At 44.6% G+C, this 16,764-nt stretch overlaps 1 protein-coding gene across 5 annotated transcripts in view; it reads right to left on the reverse strand.

The window, feature by feature from the left end:
* The window catches only part of NEK11 (NIMA related kinase 11), a 165,052-nt gene that overhangs the window by 17,729 nt on the left and 130,559 nt on the right, over window positions 1–16,764 (reverse strand). For 4 of the 5 annotated variants that reach the window (XM_043540837.1, XM_043540836.1, XM_007064332.4 and 1 more), the window contains exon 15: window positions 12,723–12,819. In XM_043540837.1, the coding sequence (XP_043396772.1) occupies window positions 12,723–12,819 (97 nt within the window). Of the gene's footprint in view, window positions 1–11,467; window positions 11,599–12,722; window positions 12,820–16,764 lie in introns of all 5 variants that reach the window. The other variant, XM_043540839.1, reaches the window with a different exon arrangement.

Genomic DNA, 16,764 nt, shown 5'->3' on the forward strand with positions numbered 1-16,764 from the left:
GCAAAAGGACGACCAAGTCACTTAGGCTATAGAGCTGAGTGATATATATTGGGGGAATAGTTCAGGAATGCTTTAAGTACTACAGCACATATGTGCCTGACCAAAACTCCGCTCGATGGGAGTATTTCCACTGATTGCACTGGGCTCTGGAGCAGATTTGTATTTGGTACGAAGGTGTGATTTCATTTTCCAAAATTATCAGTATGGAACCATCTGGGAACATCATATTCACATAAACAAAAAAGACAGAAACTTGGCCTGCTTGTGGACAGAAAGGGTAGCTCATTAAGTGCATTTACATGAGAACACCTCGAACTACTGTTACTTTGAACACAGTATAATAATTAAAACTGCAGATCAGTTCCAACCCTTATTAAACTCATTCAGTTTTTTCAGTATTTGCCGATGCTTCCTGCTAAATAAATAAAAAAATCACAAACTAAACGTCTGGTATTATTTATAGGTTCCTATTTATAACAATGGCAGATGCCATAAAGCTGAAAAACAAGCTAAATGAAAGGCATCCCTCTGCATTATTTGGGTGCACAGAAGGCATAGTCTTCACATTTTCAAAGATGACAATTTCAAACTCAAAATACAGACTGCTTTTCCTGTTCAGCAGGAGGATAAAAATTATACTGGAAATGTGAATCCTGAGGTGTGTTAATTCTGTTTCCGTCGCTCTCTGTGTGACTCTGCATGTATTCAACGGAAATGGGGCAGTCACTGGTAATGCATTTCCTTCTAGAGAAAACTGGAGTTAATCAAGCATTTTGATGTATTTCTTGTATAGGGGCTTGTCACCGGGTCTGGTGTATGACTCAGCTTGTAACCAGTCTCTTGGGAGTGACCCCTTAGCATACTGTGCCCTAAGGAACCATGTAGCTCTGTGGGGGCAGGCCCGTGGCTCCCAAGGGTACATCTACACTTTGATAAAAGACCCGTGGCTTGTGCGGCTTGGGTTCTAGGGCTATAAACGTGCAGTGTCGATGCTCAGGCTGGAGCCTGGACTCTGAGACCCTCCCCATCACAAGGTCTCAGAGCCCAAGCTCCAACGAGAGCCTGAATGTCTACACTGCAAATTTTAGCCTCGCAGCCAGAGCCATGCAAACCTGAGTCAGCTGACCTGGGCGCTGAGATTCAGTGCCATGGTTTTTTGTTTTTTTTTTTGTTGCAGTGTAGACATACCCCAAGACTCTGAGATGGGGCCTCTGGCACCAGCGAACGCTGTCGCACTCCATGGCTACCTGCAGCGAGTCCAGCCAAGCCACAGTCCTGTTTACCCTTTCAGGCTGCAATGCTCTCAGCGAGTGTTTACAACAACACAGGCAGCTGTTTCAGAAGAAGGTAACCATTTATTAGTCACCTGGCATACAGAATTTCTTCTTTACCAGCTCGGCTCTGCAGCTGACACAGCAGGGGTGGGCAAGAGCCAGGATGGAGTACCAGGCCTGCAGCACCCACTCACTCCTACATGCCAGAATCCTGGGTCTGGGTAACCTGTGTAAGGGCAGTTCTTTCTCCCTCTTACGCTCCTGTTTAGGCATGCAGTCTAACCTACAATCTTGCCCTACTTTTTTATAAAGCAACCAGAAAAATTAAAATATCGAAGACACAAAGATAAGTATGTGTTTAACTTTAAGTGCATGAACAGGCCCACTGATGGTAATGTGCTTAAAGTGAGGCTTATGTTTCTCTACTTTGTTGACTAAGAGCCTACATAATTAACAGAAAAAGAAGTGCATCTTTAAACTATGTGTGAGAGAGACTTTGGGCTTGTCCACACAAACATTTACCTCGCGGCAAGCTGGAGTGGGAAAGTACCACGCACTAGCTGGCCGCGTACTAACGTCCACGTGGATCAAGTGGGGGCACTTTCATAGTTCATTAACGCACTCTGATCTGGTCCTCTTTGAAATGGGACTAGATCATAGTGCATTACCAAACTGTTAATAGATCTCAAAAGGATCCACATGGACAGATGCAGGATAGATTCCCACCCCAGCTTGTCCCGACCTAATTGTTCATGAAGACAAGCCCTCAGTCTGCGTGCGACTGAGAGGATGTGTATGTAAATGACTCGTAAGATTAGACCACTGGAAGCAAAAAAAAAAAAAAAAAAGCAACTATATTTTAAAGCTCCTTTTGTCACAATGCAGAAATTACTACTTTAAAAATGTAGATAAAGTGCTGAACTACAATACAGACATGCTAAATGAGAGAGAATTTAGTGCCCATGAAAGTTCCTGGACTAATAGCACTGCAGAATGGTGTCCTCGATTCAGATGCAAAAATCAGTTATGGCTCAGGCAGTGGCAGGGTGTATTTCCTCTCCAGTAATTAGTGTCCATTCAAATAGCAACCTCTAAAGTGGGCGCCGGCAAGCACCAAACATAGTGGTGTTTTTTTGAACATGGACCCTTTTCTACTTGGAGCATTGGCTTAATGCTGTTCCCATTAATGTCAATGGTAAAATACCAATGGCAGCACCATTAGGACAGCGACAAGCACTTTTGAAAATCCACCCAACAAACCTACTAGACTCCTTACCCCAATCCTTTGGAAACATGCCCAAATAATTTAGAAAACCTGTGCCTTAGCGTAGGCGTAATCTGAGATGCTAATCTTAAAGACCACGTGGAGCTCATTCGATGACGTCACTTGACCTTTCTTTCTGAATTTTCAAGAGAAACAAACACATTCAATGCCAACATCACAAGCACAAACAGCACATACACTTACTATTCATGAATCTAAACCAACAGTGCTAGGAGCAATCACAAGCCCAGAACAAAAATATCACCAAGTGCCTTTCTCTGCATTGCCTGAAAGGCAATTTTACTTACACTCAGCAGGTGATAATGAAGTCTTTTGCCTGATCCTGGTATGCTGCTGTGTGCAAGACTTTGGGAACTGAATAAGAGGCATTTACTGCTGTGCTCTAGGATCTTAATTTACTTAAAATTTGGGGGATAAGAGCCCTTTCTTTTTAGCCATATACATTTTATTGAATTCTCACCTGCACTTCTATTCAACGGACTCACTGTATGTGTTCACGGATACCTTTGTAAAGGAGCATGAAACACTCTGCATTGATAGTCCTTTCTCCCTTTTAATGTTTTTATTCCTTTTGATATTTTCAGGATCAAAAGAAAAAGATATGCATTCTATTTTGTATATATTCTGTTATTCTAAAACCAGCCATATTCAATAAGGCCCAAATCCCAATCCTGCAAGCAAAGTCCAAGGAAAGTGCAAGCAAAGTCCAAGAAGAGAGTCCTGCATATAATACTGGGAAGGCTTGAGGGAAACAAAATCCTTGCTCTTTGGCAGAGATGGGCTGCAAATGCTACAACATTTTAAGAGTTGGAATAGTGAATGTGACCAATTTCACCTCACTCCCCCACAAAAGGCCTTTGCTGCCAATGGCTGTCTTGTTCCTGGTCCACCTACATTACTCCCTTCCACAATGAGACATGAACCCTTGTATGGAGATCTTCTTTGTGGCGCAGTGGGGGTTACAGTTCTTCTGCATGGGATCTCCACTGCTTTGTCCCCCATTAGGCACCAGCACCATAGCTTTAAAATTGCTTTTGGCCTTAATGCTCCAGATTAGTCAAGTACAAGATTAGGATTTAAAGACTTTACCCTCTGCTTAGAAAGATGGGACGTTCATAGCTTTTAAGGCTAGAAAAAACCATTTTGATCATCCAGACTGACTTGTATTATGCAGGCTTTAGACCAGAGGTGGGCAAACTACGGCCCGCAGACGACATCTGGCCTGTGGGACTCTCCTGCCTGGCCCCTGAGCTCCTGGCCCCGGAGGCTAGTCCCTGGCCCCTCCCCTGCTGTTCCTCCTCCCCCGCAGCCTCAGCTCACTGCGCCGCTGGCACAATGCTCTGGGCGGCAGGGCTATGAGCTCCTGGGGCAGCGCAGCTGCAGAGCCCGGCCTGACCCGGTGCTCTGTGCTGCGCGGCCATAGCGCTGCCACCCACCGGTGCTCCAGGCAGCGCGGTAAGGGGGCAGGGAGCAGGGGGGGTTGGATAGAGAGCAGGGAAGTTCGGGGTGGTGGTCAGGGGAAGGGGGTGTGGATAGGGGTCAGGGCGGTCAGAGGGCGGGAAACAGGGAGGTTGAATGGGGGCAGAGGTCCCAGGGGGCAATCAGGAAGCAGCGGGGGTGGGGGGGGGGGGTTGGATGGCGTGGCGGGGGGGCAGTCCGGGGTGGGAGGTCCGGGGGCTGTCAGGGAGCAGGGCGTGGTGGATGCGGCAGGAGTCCCAAGGCGGCTGTTAGGGGACAAGGAACAAGGAGGTTGGATGGGGTAGGAGTCCTGGGGGGGTGGGGGTGGGGGCTGTCAGGGGGTGAGAAGCAGGGGAGGGTCTGATAGGGGTTGGGGGTCAGGCCATGCCTGCCTGTTTGGGGAGGCACAGCCTCCCCTAACCAGCCCTCCATACAATTTTGGAAACCCGATGTGGCCCTCAGGCGAAAAAGTTTGCCCGACCCTGCTTTAGAACCCTGGTAACTCCTGCATCAAGCCCATAACTTCTGGTTGACCTAGAGCATATCTTTTAGATAGATACCCAGTCTTGATGCAAAGACACCATAACAGAGACTCCACCACATCCCTAGGTAAGTCATTCCAATGGTTAGTTACCACCACTATTAAGAGTATGTCTGAATTTGTCTAGCTTCAGCTTCTAGCCACTTTGTCTGCTACATAAGAGAGACCTTTCCTATCAAAAAAATCTTCTCTGTGGTGCATATATAGAAAGTGATCCAGTCACCTCCTATCCTGGTCTTGAATAACCCTCTTAACTTTCCCTTGGTTATATAATTGCACCACATCTTGGGAAGCACTTAAGAATATCCCCAGAAACCTTCCAGATACATGGCTGCACACATCACCTATCTTTTTCAAAACGAAACAAAGAACAGGTACGCACTTTATGCTAACTGCGGTTCTTCGAGATGTGTTGTCCACATGGGTTCCACTCTTGGTGCACATACAGCTCATGCACTCCAGACCAGAATCTTTTGGCCAGCGGTGTCCAGTGGGGCCATGCCTATGCCCTGAGTGCCCTTACACCCACCCAGCAGAGAGCAGAGCAGGACCAACTGGCCCTCAGATCCTTCGCCAACAGAGAAAGCAGGTGCTATCAGACTCAGCAGTAGTGGGGAAGGAGGGCGAGCTGTGGAACACAGAGAGAGAACACATCTCAGAGAACAATAGTTACTGTAAAGTAACTGATCCTTCTTTGAATGATTGTCCTTATGTATTCCACTCTTGGCGACTCACAAGAGGTGCCCTCATGTAAGGGGCTGGCGCTCGGCATCTGCCAAAGCAGGCATCAGATCTAGATGCCAGGACCAAAGAAAATAATTTAGTAAACGTATGTACTGAACCTCAGGTCGCTGCTTCACAAATTTCAACAATGGGAACAATGCTGCAGAAGCTGTTTGTGCTCTGACAGAGTGGGCTCTCGCCTGGGCAGAGGATTCTAGTCTAGCTACACGGGTACCAATCTGAAATCCATTTGGACAGTCTTTGAGATGATGTAGCTTGTCCCTTCATTCTTTCAGCAAAAACAAGAAATAAGTTTAGTGAGACCCTAAAGGGTTTAGTTCTGTTCAGATAAAAAGACAGGACTCTAGGGACATCTAAAGTGTGATGCCTAGACTCCCCCCTCCCACACACACTTGGGTAGAATATTGCTTAGAAGGAGAAATGGTAAATATATCCTTTGGTTCAGATGAAACTCTGAGAGGACTTTGGGCAAAATCTTTGTTGGTAGAGGTGGAGAAAATAGAACAACCTTGCAAATTTCACCAATTTAATAATAATAGGACTTCTTGAGGTATTTGAACTGCCATGTCTATGTCATGTCTGCTTGAGTGGTGAGTGGACTTCAACCACCCTTTCAAAAAAAAAAATAAAACAATTATGGTGAAGTCTAACCTACTGAGCCCCACACAGGCACAAGGTCACGCAGCCTAACATTCCTAGACAAGTCCTGACCATTGTCAATGGGTTTGGCTAACTGATTTATGAGGTCTGACAATGGGGCAAACCTGCTTCAGGGTAAATATGCTCCTCGCTACTGTAGAGTCTGGAAGTGCTCTTACAAAGTCTATTTTTTGCATCAGCAGGAGTGATGATTTCTCTTTGTTGACTGGGAGCCCGGAGTGGTGAAGAGCTGGAGTGCCAATGTATGCTGCCTGTGACTTGCTGAGGAGAGCGTCCCCAAATCAGCCAGTCATCAAGAGACAAACTAGAATGCCTTGTTTCCTAAAATGTGTTGCTATGACAGCCAGACCTTTTGTGAAAACTCTTGAGGCTGTTGACAGTACTCTGGACAGGGTGTGTGAAGTCCCCTCTGCACATCTTAAGTATCTTCTGTGAGTAGGATGGATTGATACATTGAAATATGCATCCTGGAGGTGGAGAGCTGCAAGCCAGTCTTCAGGATCTAAAATAGGGATTACTGATGCCAGGCTCACCATTCCAAACTTGAACTGTGAACAATGGTGTTGAATTCTCTGCTGTCCAGAACAGGGCACCAGCATCCTATTCTCTTTGGAAAGTAAAGGAAATAAAACCCCTTCCCACTGACCAGATGAGGAACTTCTTCTATTGCTCGAAGAGTGTGGAGGGATTCCACCTTTTGTTGCAACAGTCTCTCAAGAAGATAGTCCCTGAAAAGGGGTGGGAAATGTAGGTGGTGAGTAGGAATTGCTTGAAACTGAATTGAATAGCCTGTTTCAGTGTTCTCGAGGACCCACTGGTCAGTGGTAATGCTGTTCCAACCTCCCCCAAAATAAATCGACTGATCTCCTAATGGCATTCCCAACAACTCTCAGCACAACCACCAAACTGTTTTGAAGCTGGTGTCTGTCTCATTGAAGTCGCAGTAGAAGAAGACGGCGGCCTTCTCCAATGAAACTTCTGTTTGTCTCTAGGCAGTTTGGAGGGTCTTTGCTATGGCTGGTTGTCAAGCTGTCCTGTAGCAGTTCAAGAGCATGGGTACCAACCTCAGGGCAGACTGTTAAGAAGCAGGGCACAAAATGCAAATGGATTGTGTTCTATACTTAGATTTCAGCAACCAAGTATCAAGTGTAAACTCCTCAAGCACTATAACAGCCTTAACATGGAGTCACAGACAGTCCTCTTGGGTACTCCAGTCTGTGTTGCCACCCAGGTAAACTTGCCTATGTGACAGATGGTCCCTTACATCAAAAATCACAATAATATTCTAGTTATTCCCAGTCCCAAAGGACCAGTCACTTATCCCAGGTCAATTGCACCTTAGATCTCATGCAAAGGACAACACTTGTAGCCAATCCTATAATAAACTATCTAAAGATGTATTAACTAGGAAAAGGAAATAAGAGAGTCATTTACAAGGTTAAAGCAAGTAAAGACATACACACAAATGAGTTCCAATTTTAATTTTCCAAAACTAATAGAAGCTTCTATAGTAAGCAAGTTCTAGGTGTTCTTTAGGGCTAACCCTGGCAAGTACTGGGGATCTTTTGCTTATGCTTGGTAATCCTTGCCCCCTCAGAGTCCAACCAGCATAAAAGATACAGTTCCTCCTTTCTAGGACTTTTTGTTCTTCCCTCTTCTGCTTTGAGTTGCAAATTCAGCTGTTGGGAGGAATTCTCTTGCACGTCTCAACACCAGATGAACTATTGTGGAACATCACACGACAAAAGACTTTGTTGATTGCTCCCCCTTCACCTCCACCCCCACTGAAGATATCTTCACTGTGAAAAACGATAAAGGGGACTCCAGCAGGGCTGAAACAGTTAAACCGCCCAGTGCTATAAACTTCTGAGTATCAAGAGTAACAAATTGGAAAAGGTGCCAATGTGGACAATACCAAAGGAATTGGCATCCCACTGCCAGCACTGAGAACACGGGGGCAGTCCAGACTCTGTACCAAAGGCAGCTTGTGACTGATGTTTAGATGGTACTGAAGCATGGGATTGGCATCACTATGGGTGCCAGAGGGGCCTAAGTCAGGCCTTGAGCTACCTTCATTTAAAGTGGGAAGAGGAGATGTTTTCCTCTTTTTTTGCTAGGTCCCTGGGATGGAGACCTACACCTGTGCTCAGGGCCATCCCTAGGGGGATGCGGGGCCCAGGACATAGGCGCCGAGTTTCTATCTGCCAGGGAGTGCTCCCTGCCAGCTCTGCCCAGGACCTGCACCCACTCCACCTCTCCCCACCCCTGCCCCGCCCCCATTCTGCCTCTTCCTGCCCCCATCCCGCTTCTTCCCCGCCCAGTTCTGCCCCTTCCGCCGAGCAGGCTGTGCCCTCGCTCCTCTCCCCCCCCAGCACCTCCAATCGCAGCAAAACAGATGATCGGCAGAAGGTGCTGGGAGGGAGGAGGAGGCGCTGATTGGCAGGGCCCACCAGCAGGCACTAGGGGGAGGGGGATGATGGTATTTCAATTGCCCCCTTGCCTGCCCGCCCCCCGCCTCACCTCCCTGCCTGCCTCCTCACGAAGCACGGAGCCCCCAAAAGCATGGGGCCTGGGGAGGTCACCCTGATTTGCTGTACCCTACCTGTGCTCCTTAGAGGAACAGTGCTGTGTCCTATTACTTTTGGCTGCAGAGGAAGGGCTTATCTTCACTACGTGGGACTGTTACAATCGATGCAGCAGATGTCAATTTAGCAGGTCTAGTAAAAACCCACTAAACTGAGGGCAGAGCGCTTTCTGGTCGACCCCCGTACTCCACCTCTCTGAGAGGAGTAAGGTAAGTCGACCGGAGGGCGTCTCCCGTCACTGCAGCTCAGTGAAGACACCGGGGTAAATCGCCATAAGCTAAGTCAACTTCAGCTACGTTATTCATGTAGCTGGAGTAGCGTAACTTAGGTTGATTTACCCTGGTAGAGAAGATAAGCCCAAAGACTTGATGGGAGGAGCACCTGAGGAATGCTTTAGTGAGGAAGCAGGAGCCCTGGAGGTTAGCCCAGAGCAGGTGCCTGCTGGGGCATTTTCAGTGGCGGATTACTCAGAGCCAGAAGGGGTTTGTTAGCCTGGATCTGAAGCAGGTCTCATTGATTTGTCCAAAAATAAATAAATAAATAAATAAATATTTTTTAAAAAGAATCCTTCACTAATAAAGTTTGTTTGAAGAATGAATGACAAACAGAACCTTTCTCAGCAATATGCCCCTCACTGATACCAAACAAACATTTTGAGTGTCCATCAGTGAGGGATACAGCCGCCTTACAAGATGAACAACACTGAGACCCAGGAGATTTTCATTGAACCATGAAGCTGCCCACCCGCTTCCAGGTAAACAAACATTAGGAAAAAAGTTCACTTAAAGTAAAACCTAATAAAACTATTATCCTAACTAACTACGAACAACACTGCTAGGGTGACTATATACCAACAAATTCATTTTAATGAGCACAAGTGCAAGAGACAGTGACACGGCTCTCTCTGTTCTGTCTCATTGCCATGGCGGTAAGAAGGTACTAAGGAACAGTTAGCTCCACTCTGTCCTTCAAGTCCTTTCGAGGGGTGATGCAAGACCATTGGAGGGTGCAGGTGTGGCCTCAACAGACACTGCTGACCAAAAGATCCCAATCTTAAGTGTCTGGGATGCATGCGCGCCATGAGTTGAATCCATGTAGCCAATCACTCAGAGAAGGAAATTAGTTTCCCTAAATATGGCAAACTGCAGCTGGGTATCTGAGTTATTATATTCAAAAAGCTCAATGACCTCATTCTACATTCCTGTAAGATGTTCTTTTAGCACCATCTCCTGACATCCTCTAATTATGAATACACTACAAAAATCCCTGTGCACCAATAGAGCCGAATCTGCTTATATTAGTACCCTGATAAACTGCATGTCTATGCACTGCCAGGGAACGGAGCCACAGAAATACTTAGTAACGACTCCAAACAATGAATACATGACATCTATTCCACTGACTGTCCTGCCTGCTGTTGTCTGCAACCCCATTCACATTATTTACAGATGTCAATTAAAATTTGCCACCACACGCTTTTTGCTGTTTCACCCTCTGTTGACTAAATGCGTTTCTTTCATTAATGTAATTTGTACTGTTTGTCGTGTACAATGCTTACCTTTAAAGCACTTCATAAAATAAAAGAGTATCTCTCAGCACAAAGTAGATAATGGGAACAATCATTAATTGGCATGCTTCTGGTTCCATAAAAATGTACCAGTTACAAGGATTCCACCGCACTTCCATTCCATCCTTATTGATCTTACCTTCTATGTCCCAAAGAGCACTCTTGACCGACTGAGATTTTATGATGGCAAAATATACAATCTCTCTCTTTTATTGGAGCCTGTCAACCGGAAGGCCCTACAGTAAGGTTTGTAGAGTTGCAATTTTCTGACTGAAACTGAACAATATACCTCTGAATTATATTAATCTTGCTCTAAGCAGCATTGACTTGCACAGATTTGCAATGCATTATATGCTGGGGTTTTTTAGGGGAGCACAGAACAGCTGATACTTGATGGTCCCCTTCTGGCCAGACACACACTCCTATTCACCCACCCTGCTTTGTATGCCCCCACAACAGTACTCTAAGCATGCATTGTTAACACATGGGAGGTTGCTGTGATCCCCGGGGGTGTGTGTTTGCATATGTGCTGCTTATCAGCCTTTTTCTTCCACCTCAACTTCCAGCCCCATTTTCTTGCAATTAACACACTGCCTCACCTTTGCATGTTCGGACAGTGGCATGGTGCACAGCATACGATGGACAAAGGGCCCTAGAGCGCTCTAACCACAGACAAATTCTGTGCATGCTTACATAATTAAGTGGTTACTTTGACTTACAAAAATAGGTTCTGATTTTAGTTTACGAAAAACTAAAAAAAAAGTTTTACAAGTTTAAGTTTTAGTTTACAAAAAACTAAAAAAGCATAAAGGGACCACAGTGTAAAAAAAAAAACAACCCATCATTCTCAACATGTTAAACCAGGGTTTTCACCAAAATATGTGTATTTATTAAAATATTTCTGGGACATGTTTTCAAGCTAGTATAGCCTAGCACTCTCCTAACATTTCTGTCATGATTTTTAACTTACATAAGGAGCCCATCCTACAAGTTTCTGGGTGCCAAGAAATAATTTACATTACACATGGTCTGGCTCAGCAGCCCATGGAAACTGACAAACATTGTTTGTTGGAAAATGCAACTTTATTTTTAAATAGCTTAGCAAGACCATGGTCCAAAAGCTGACCCCAGCAAGCAGCACAGATAATGAAAACCTGGTCTACAAGCTGTAAGTTTTGTCTGGTGTCCTGCACAGAGAGTAATTTGGCAGAACTCTATTTTTTTCAGCTGGAAATGAAAGACGTCTAAAGACATATAAAGATGCCTTTAATGGTGCAGATTTATCCTGTAACTCCATTTGCCTGCAGGGTGAAAGCTGCAAGGTTATTGGGTATTTTGTGTAACCAAACTCACCTCTGAACCACTGGGCACATGATGCACAGTGTCTCTTTCAAAAGTGCTCTCCATGAAAGTGGTACTGACAAGAATCAGATTGGCCAACGCTGCGTGACCTCAGTGCTATGGCCAATCCAGGAAGTGAAATCCTAGGGAGATGGTACATTTAGGACTTCTGTAAAACGGAATAGCCTCAGCTGGTTCAGGGTGACCATCAGTAAGACAGATATTTGGTAGCTACTTCTCTTGGGCCCATCTCTACTGGGCATTTTAGTGTAGCAGAGTGTTTTGAGTAGTGCATCAGTGCTATAATGTTGGGTTCTTTTTCTGTAGAGGTTTCAATTAAATTACTATTGCTAATAATTTGTGCTTATTATTTGTATTTTGGTAACACACAGAATGTGCTAGGCACTGTCTGCACACACAGGAAAACAGTGTCCTTGTCTGGAAGAACTCACAATTTAAGATCAGCTGAAATGTTGTAACGCTGTACTTCAGTTCTGATAGAGCATCATAACTAATAGGTCACTATCTAGCTAGAAGTACAGTAAACCTGACATAGTTACTAATAATAATACTCTAATTACTGTAATAGGCATGAGCTGTATTAATATATATATAATTAGAAGAGAAACTACAGATATCTGTTCTATTAAGGAAGTGAAATAATTATTTATTACAGCTGAGATTTTCAAAGGAGCCATTTTCAAAGGAGCCTAATGGAGTTTCAGGGGGAGTTTGATGCCTATCTTCCTTAGTCTTCTTTGAAAATCCCAGCTTACAGCACTACTATTCTTATTTAACTGGTACAAGACCATCGGAAAAAATCCTTTGCAGGAATGACGGAATAAAGGCCAAAGGGCAGGTGAGGGAAAGAACACAACATGAACATCTGCTGCTGATTTATGGGGTTTGTGTTGAGATGATAAAAAAGGGGAAGTTCAGAACAACACAGAAAGCTATGAAGACACAGTACGCTCCTGGAAAGGCTGACAGGGATTGTGCCGATTACAGGGGAACCGTTCAGAAGCAACAGTTAAGCCTTCCCTCAACTGGTGCAGACGAGCGTTCCATTGTAATGAACATTCTGGGATCCATTTCACAATCTCTCTTTTCTAATCTCTCTTTCCCCACCCCCCCCTTTATCCTGTCGTCATTCAAAACTGTCAACTTGGTCTAAGTATTGCTTTCATAGATATATATGCTACTTACTCCCTCATGCATTTCAACTTGGTCCAAGTATTGCTTTCATAGACAGATATGAGCTACTTACTCCCTCATGCGTTTCAGCTTGGTCTCAGCCATGGTGTTGTTGATTGCTCTCGATCCCTGGGGCACTACTGGAGCCACGCTGGTGACAGTCCCAGAACCTACAAATCAATGCACAGACACTCAACCTTATTCACCTTTATCTCATCAGTAGTGCTGCAGATTCAGGACAATATTCAAGGGCAATCAGAAAACGGAAGATAATTCACCATTGTCACACGGTATTGCTGTATTAAAGATAAATTAGATTATTATATGCACATTGAGACAACTCAGTTCAGAGGGATAAGCAGATTTACAGTTTACAATAATTGTCATCCAACCATTGTATTACACAAAAAGGTCTTTCACATGGGAAAAAACTGGGACAGAGAAACTATTCAACAAAAAGAAATCTACTTAGACTCGTTTTCTGTTTCGTTCACTTTCCTTGTATTTATTTATAGGAACAAGATCCTTCTGACAGCCAAGTTCCTCCTTTGGCTTGATCGTGTACTAAGGTTTCAGTGTTGTGCTTACAACATCAGACTTCTGCTGTTGTAGGTGAAGGGATTTCCGCAGTATTCACCATTTACCTACTGCACAGGGGCGTTGTGAGCTCCCCAGTGATTTTAGGAGTGTAGCTGAAAGAGCCGGTGTCAGAATAAGACTAGCTCCAGCCCTTTTAGAAAGGGTCAAGAGACAGCGCTGCTCAGGGTGATGGGTAAGAGGAAGGCTGCCTGACTGCTATGAAGAGGTTGTTATGACAAAGCAAGGCATAATACCTTCTGGGGCATGGAGGAAGGTGCAGGGCTGCAGCTCTTGACGCATCTTTCATAAAATATAGCCAGCACCCCTCTGACAGTGTCCGACGTACAGAAGAGGAGAGACCATGGAGCCACCTCTACTTAACCCAAACACACCTCTTGGGGCTGCTAGAGCTTCAGGCTGTTCAACCCCCTCCAAATAATGGCTCTCTCTTGCCTAGGTACACTAGCAGACCCCTTTACTTCTCCCTCACCTATGAATGGCCAGCCACACTTTGACCTGTGGTCTTTTTTATGCCTTTCAAGCTTAGACCTGTGCTCTCTATATAATGGAGCATGACAATCAAGCAAATTTTGTCCCATAGAGTCAGAAATGCTGTGGGGTTGCTATAGCTCCCCCTGTATCTGGAAAGAGGAAATCCTTATGATGTCAAGGAGTACTTGTGGCACCTTAGAGACTAACCAGTTTATTTGAGCATGAGCTTTCGTGAGCTACAGCTCACTTCATCGGATGCATAGCATATCGTGGAAACTGCAGAAGACATTATATACACACAGAGACCATGAAACAAAACTTCCTCCCACCCCACTCTCCTACTGGTAACAGCTTATCTAAAGTGATCATCAAGTAGAGCCATTTCCAGCACATATCCAGGTTTTCTCACCCTTCCCCCCCCCCCCCACACACACATACAAACTCACTCTCCTGCTGGTAATGTGGTAATAGCCCATCCCTCTTTGAAACCTCTCTTTATAATGCGCATGATAATCAAGGTGGGTCATTTCCAGCACTAATCCAGGTTTTCTCACCCCCCCCCCACATACACCCCCCTCCAAAAACCACACACACAAACTCACTCTCCTGCTGGCAATAGCTCATCTTACAATGTGCACAGCAATAATCCAAGTTTAACCAGAACGTCTTGGGGGGGATTTGTAGGAAAAAAACAAGGGGAGATAGGCTACCTTGCATAATGACTTAGCCACTCCCAGTCTCTATTCAAGCCCAAATTAATAGTATCCAATTTGCAAATGAATTCCAATTCAGCAGTTTCTCGCTGGAGTCTGGATTTGAAGTTTTTTTGCTTTAAGATAGCGACCCTCATGTCTGTGATTGCGTGACCAGAGAGATTGAAGTGTTCTCCAGCAATGCCCCTCTGCCATGTACATTGGTGAAACTGGACAGTCTCTACGTAAAAGAATAAATGGACACAAATCAGATGTCAAGAATTATAACATTCATAAACCAGTCGGAGAACACTTCAATCTCTCTGGTCACGCAATCACAGACATGAGGGTCGCTATCTTAAAGCAAAAAAACTTCAAATCCAGACTCCAGCGAGAAACTGCTGAATTGGAATTCATTTGCAAATTGGATACTATTAATTTGGGCTTGAATAGAGACTGGGAGTGGCTAAGTCATTATGCAAGGTAGCCTATCTCCCCTTGTTTTTTTCCTACAAATCCCCCCCAAGACGTTCTGGTTAAACTTGGATTATTGCTGTGCACATTGTAAGATGAGCTATTGCCAGCAGGAGAGTGAGTTTGTGTGTGTGGTTTTTGGAGGGGGGTGTATGTGGGGGGGGGTGAGAAAACCTGGATTAGTGCTGGAAATGACCCACCTTGATTATCATGCGCATTATAAAGAGAGGTTTCAAAGAGGGATGGGCTATTACCACATTACCAGCAGGAGAGTGAGTTTGTATGTGTGTGTGTGTGGGGGGGAAGGGTGAGAAAACCTGGATATGTGCTGGAAATGGCTCTACTTGATGATCACTTTAGATAAGCTGTTACCAGTAGGAGAGTGGGGTGGGAGGAAGTTTTGTTTCATGGTCTCTGTGTGTATATAATGTCTTCTGCAGTTTCCACGATATGCTATGCATCCGATGAAGTGAGCTGTAGCTCACGAAAGCTCATGCTCAAATAAACTGGTTAGTCTCTAAGGTGCCACAAGTACTCCTTTTCTTTTTACGAATACAGACTAACACGGCTGTTACTCTGAAACCTGTCCTTATGATGTCAGTAGCAGCCTGGGTTTCAATTGGTATCTCAGGTCTTGTCTACACAAACAATTAGACCGCAGCAAGCTGGGAGTGAATCTACCCTCACTAGCCTGCCATGGGCACCCTGCTGATACATAGTACAGTGTTTTGATCTAGCTGTCTTTGAAACAGGCCTAGACCAAAGTGCATTAGCAGGACTGTTAATGCACGGGGTGCACATGAACAGTTAGACCGTAGCGGGCAAGATTCACACCCCAGCTTGCCAGGAACTAAATGTTAGTGTAGACAAGCCCTCAGACTTTGAAGGCAGAAGGAAACAGCAGCCACAGGATTAATATTAATATTTCTATATGTTCTGTGAAACTGAGAGGTTTTATGTAACTACTATACAATGGCAACCAAAATAATAGCCGGGGTGGGGGGGGAAAATCAATTACACAACACCCATGCTTTAAAATCCAGTTTCTTCTTTACTCTCACTTCAGTTATAATATATTAGCAGCCATTATACTCACAAGATACGAGCATTAATAATTGATGCTTTACCATTGAACGATAGGATTACGAGCATTCAGATGGTGCCCAGCCTTGTTTCTTGCAGTTTTTGAGATACTGGCCACTAAAATCATGTTGTTATTGAAGTGAGGGGGGATAAGACGAGTGGGAGTAGTGAGATATGTTTTATAAGTGAGGTTACAGCTCACAAGCCTCCAGGTTTAGAAAATGTCAGCTACCCTTCACTGAAAACTAAGACAATCACTGGTGATGGTGAAATACAGACTACCGAAGGCCATTTACCAGATAGGCGAGGTTGCATTCAGTAGCCCAAGCTACTTGTCTGGTGCCTGAATATTACTATGTACCCAAGGTTTTGTCTATGTGCTTATAGTTAAAATGGTGAGAAATGACTTGCTCGGTTCTTGTCAACAATTAATTTGCACCGCAGCTAGTTAAAAAAATGTCACTCTAAGTTTCTATGCTTGTAGCGGTTCAATTTCAGGGCAAAACTATGTAAACGCTCTTCTAGTAACTTGGTCAAGCATGATGCAAACATGTGTATGAATGGGTTTATCAACAGGGAGACATTGAGGAAAGCTGATTCGAATAAACTAACGGTGTGAGTTTAAAGTATATTTGATACACTGGATTAAACTCTGTGTGAACACTCTCATTAAGAATTAAAGTGACCTTAATTCAGTTTAGTGAAATTCAATGCCCAACTGAATCAAACTAAACTGAATTAAGGTTATTTTAATTGTGAATGAGAGTGTCCTCACAGGGGCGTAATGCAATTTAA

This window comes from Chelonia mydas, chromosome 2, assembly GCF_015237465.2.
Source record: "Chelonia mydas isolate rCheMyd1 chromosome 2, rCheMyd1.pri.v2, whole genome shotgun sequence".
In the NCBI taxonomy this organism is placed as follows: Eukaryota; Metazoa; Chordata; order Testudines; family Cheloniidae; genus Chelonia; species Chelonia mydas.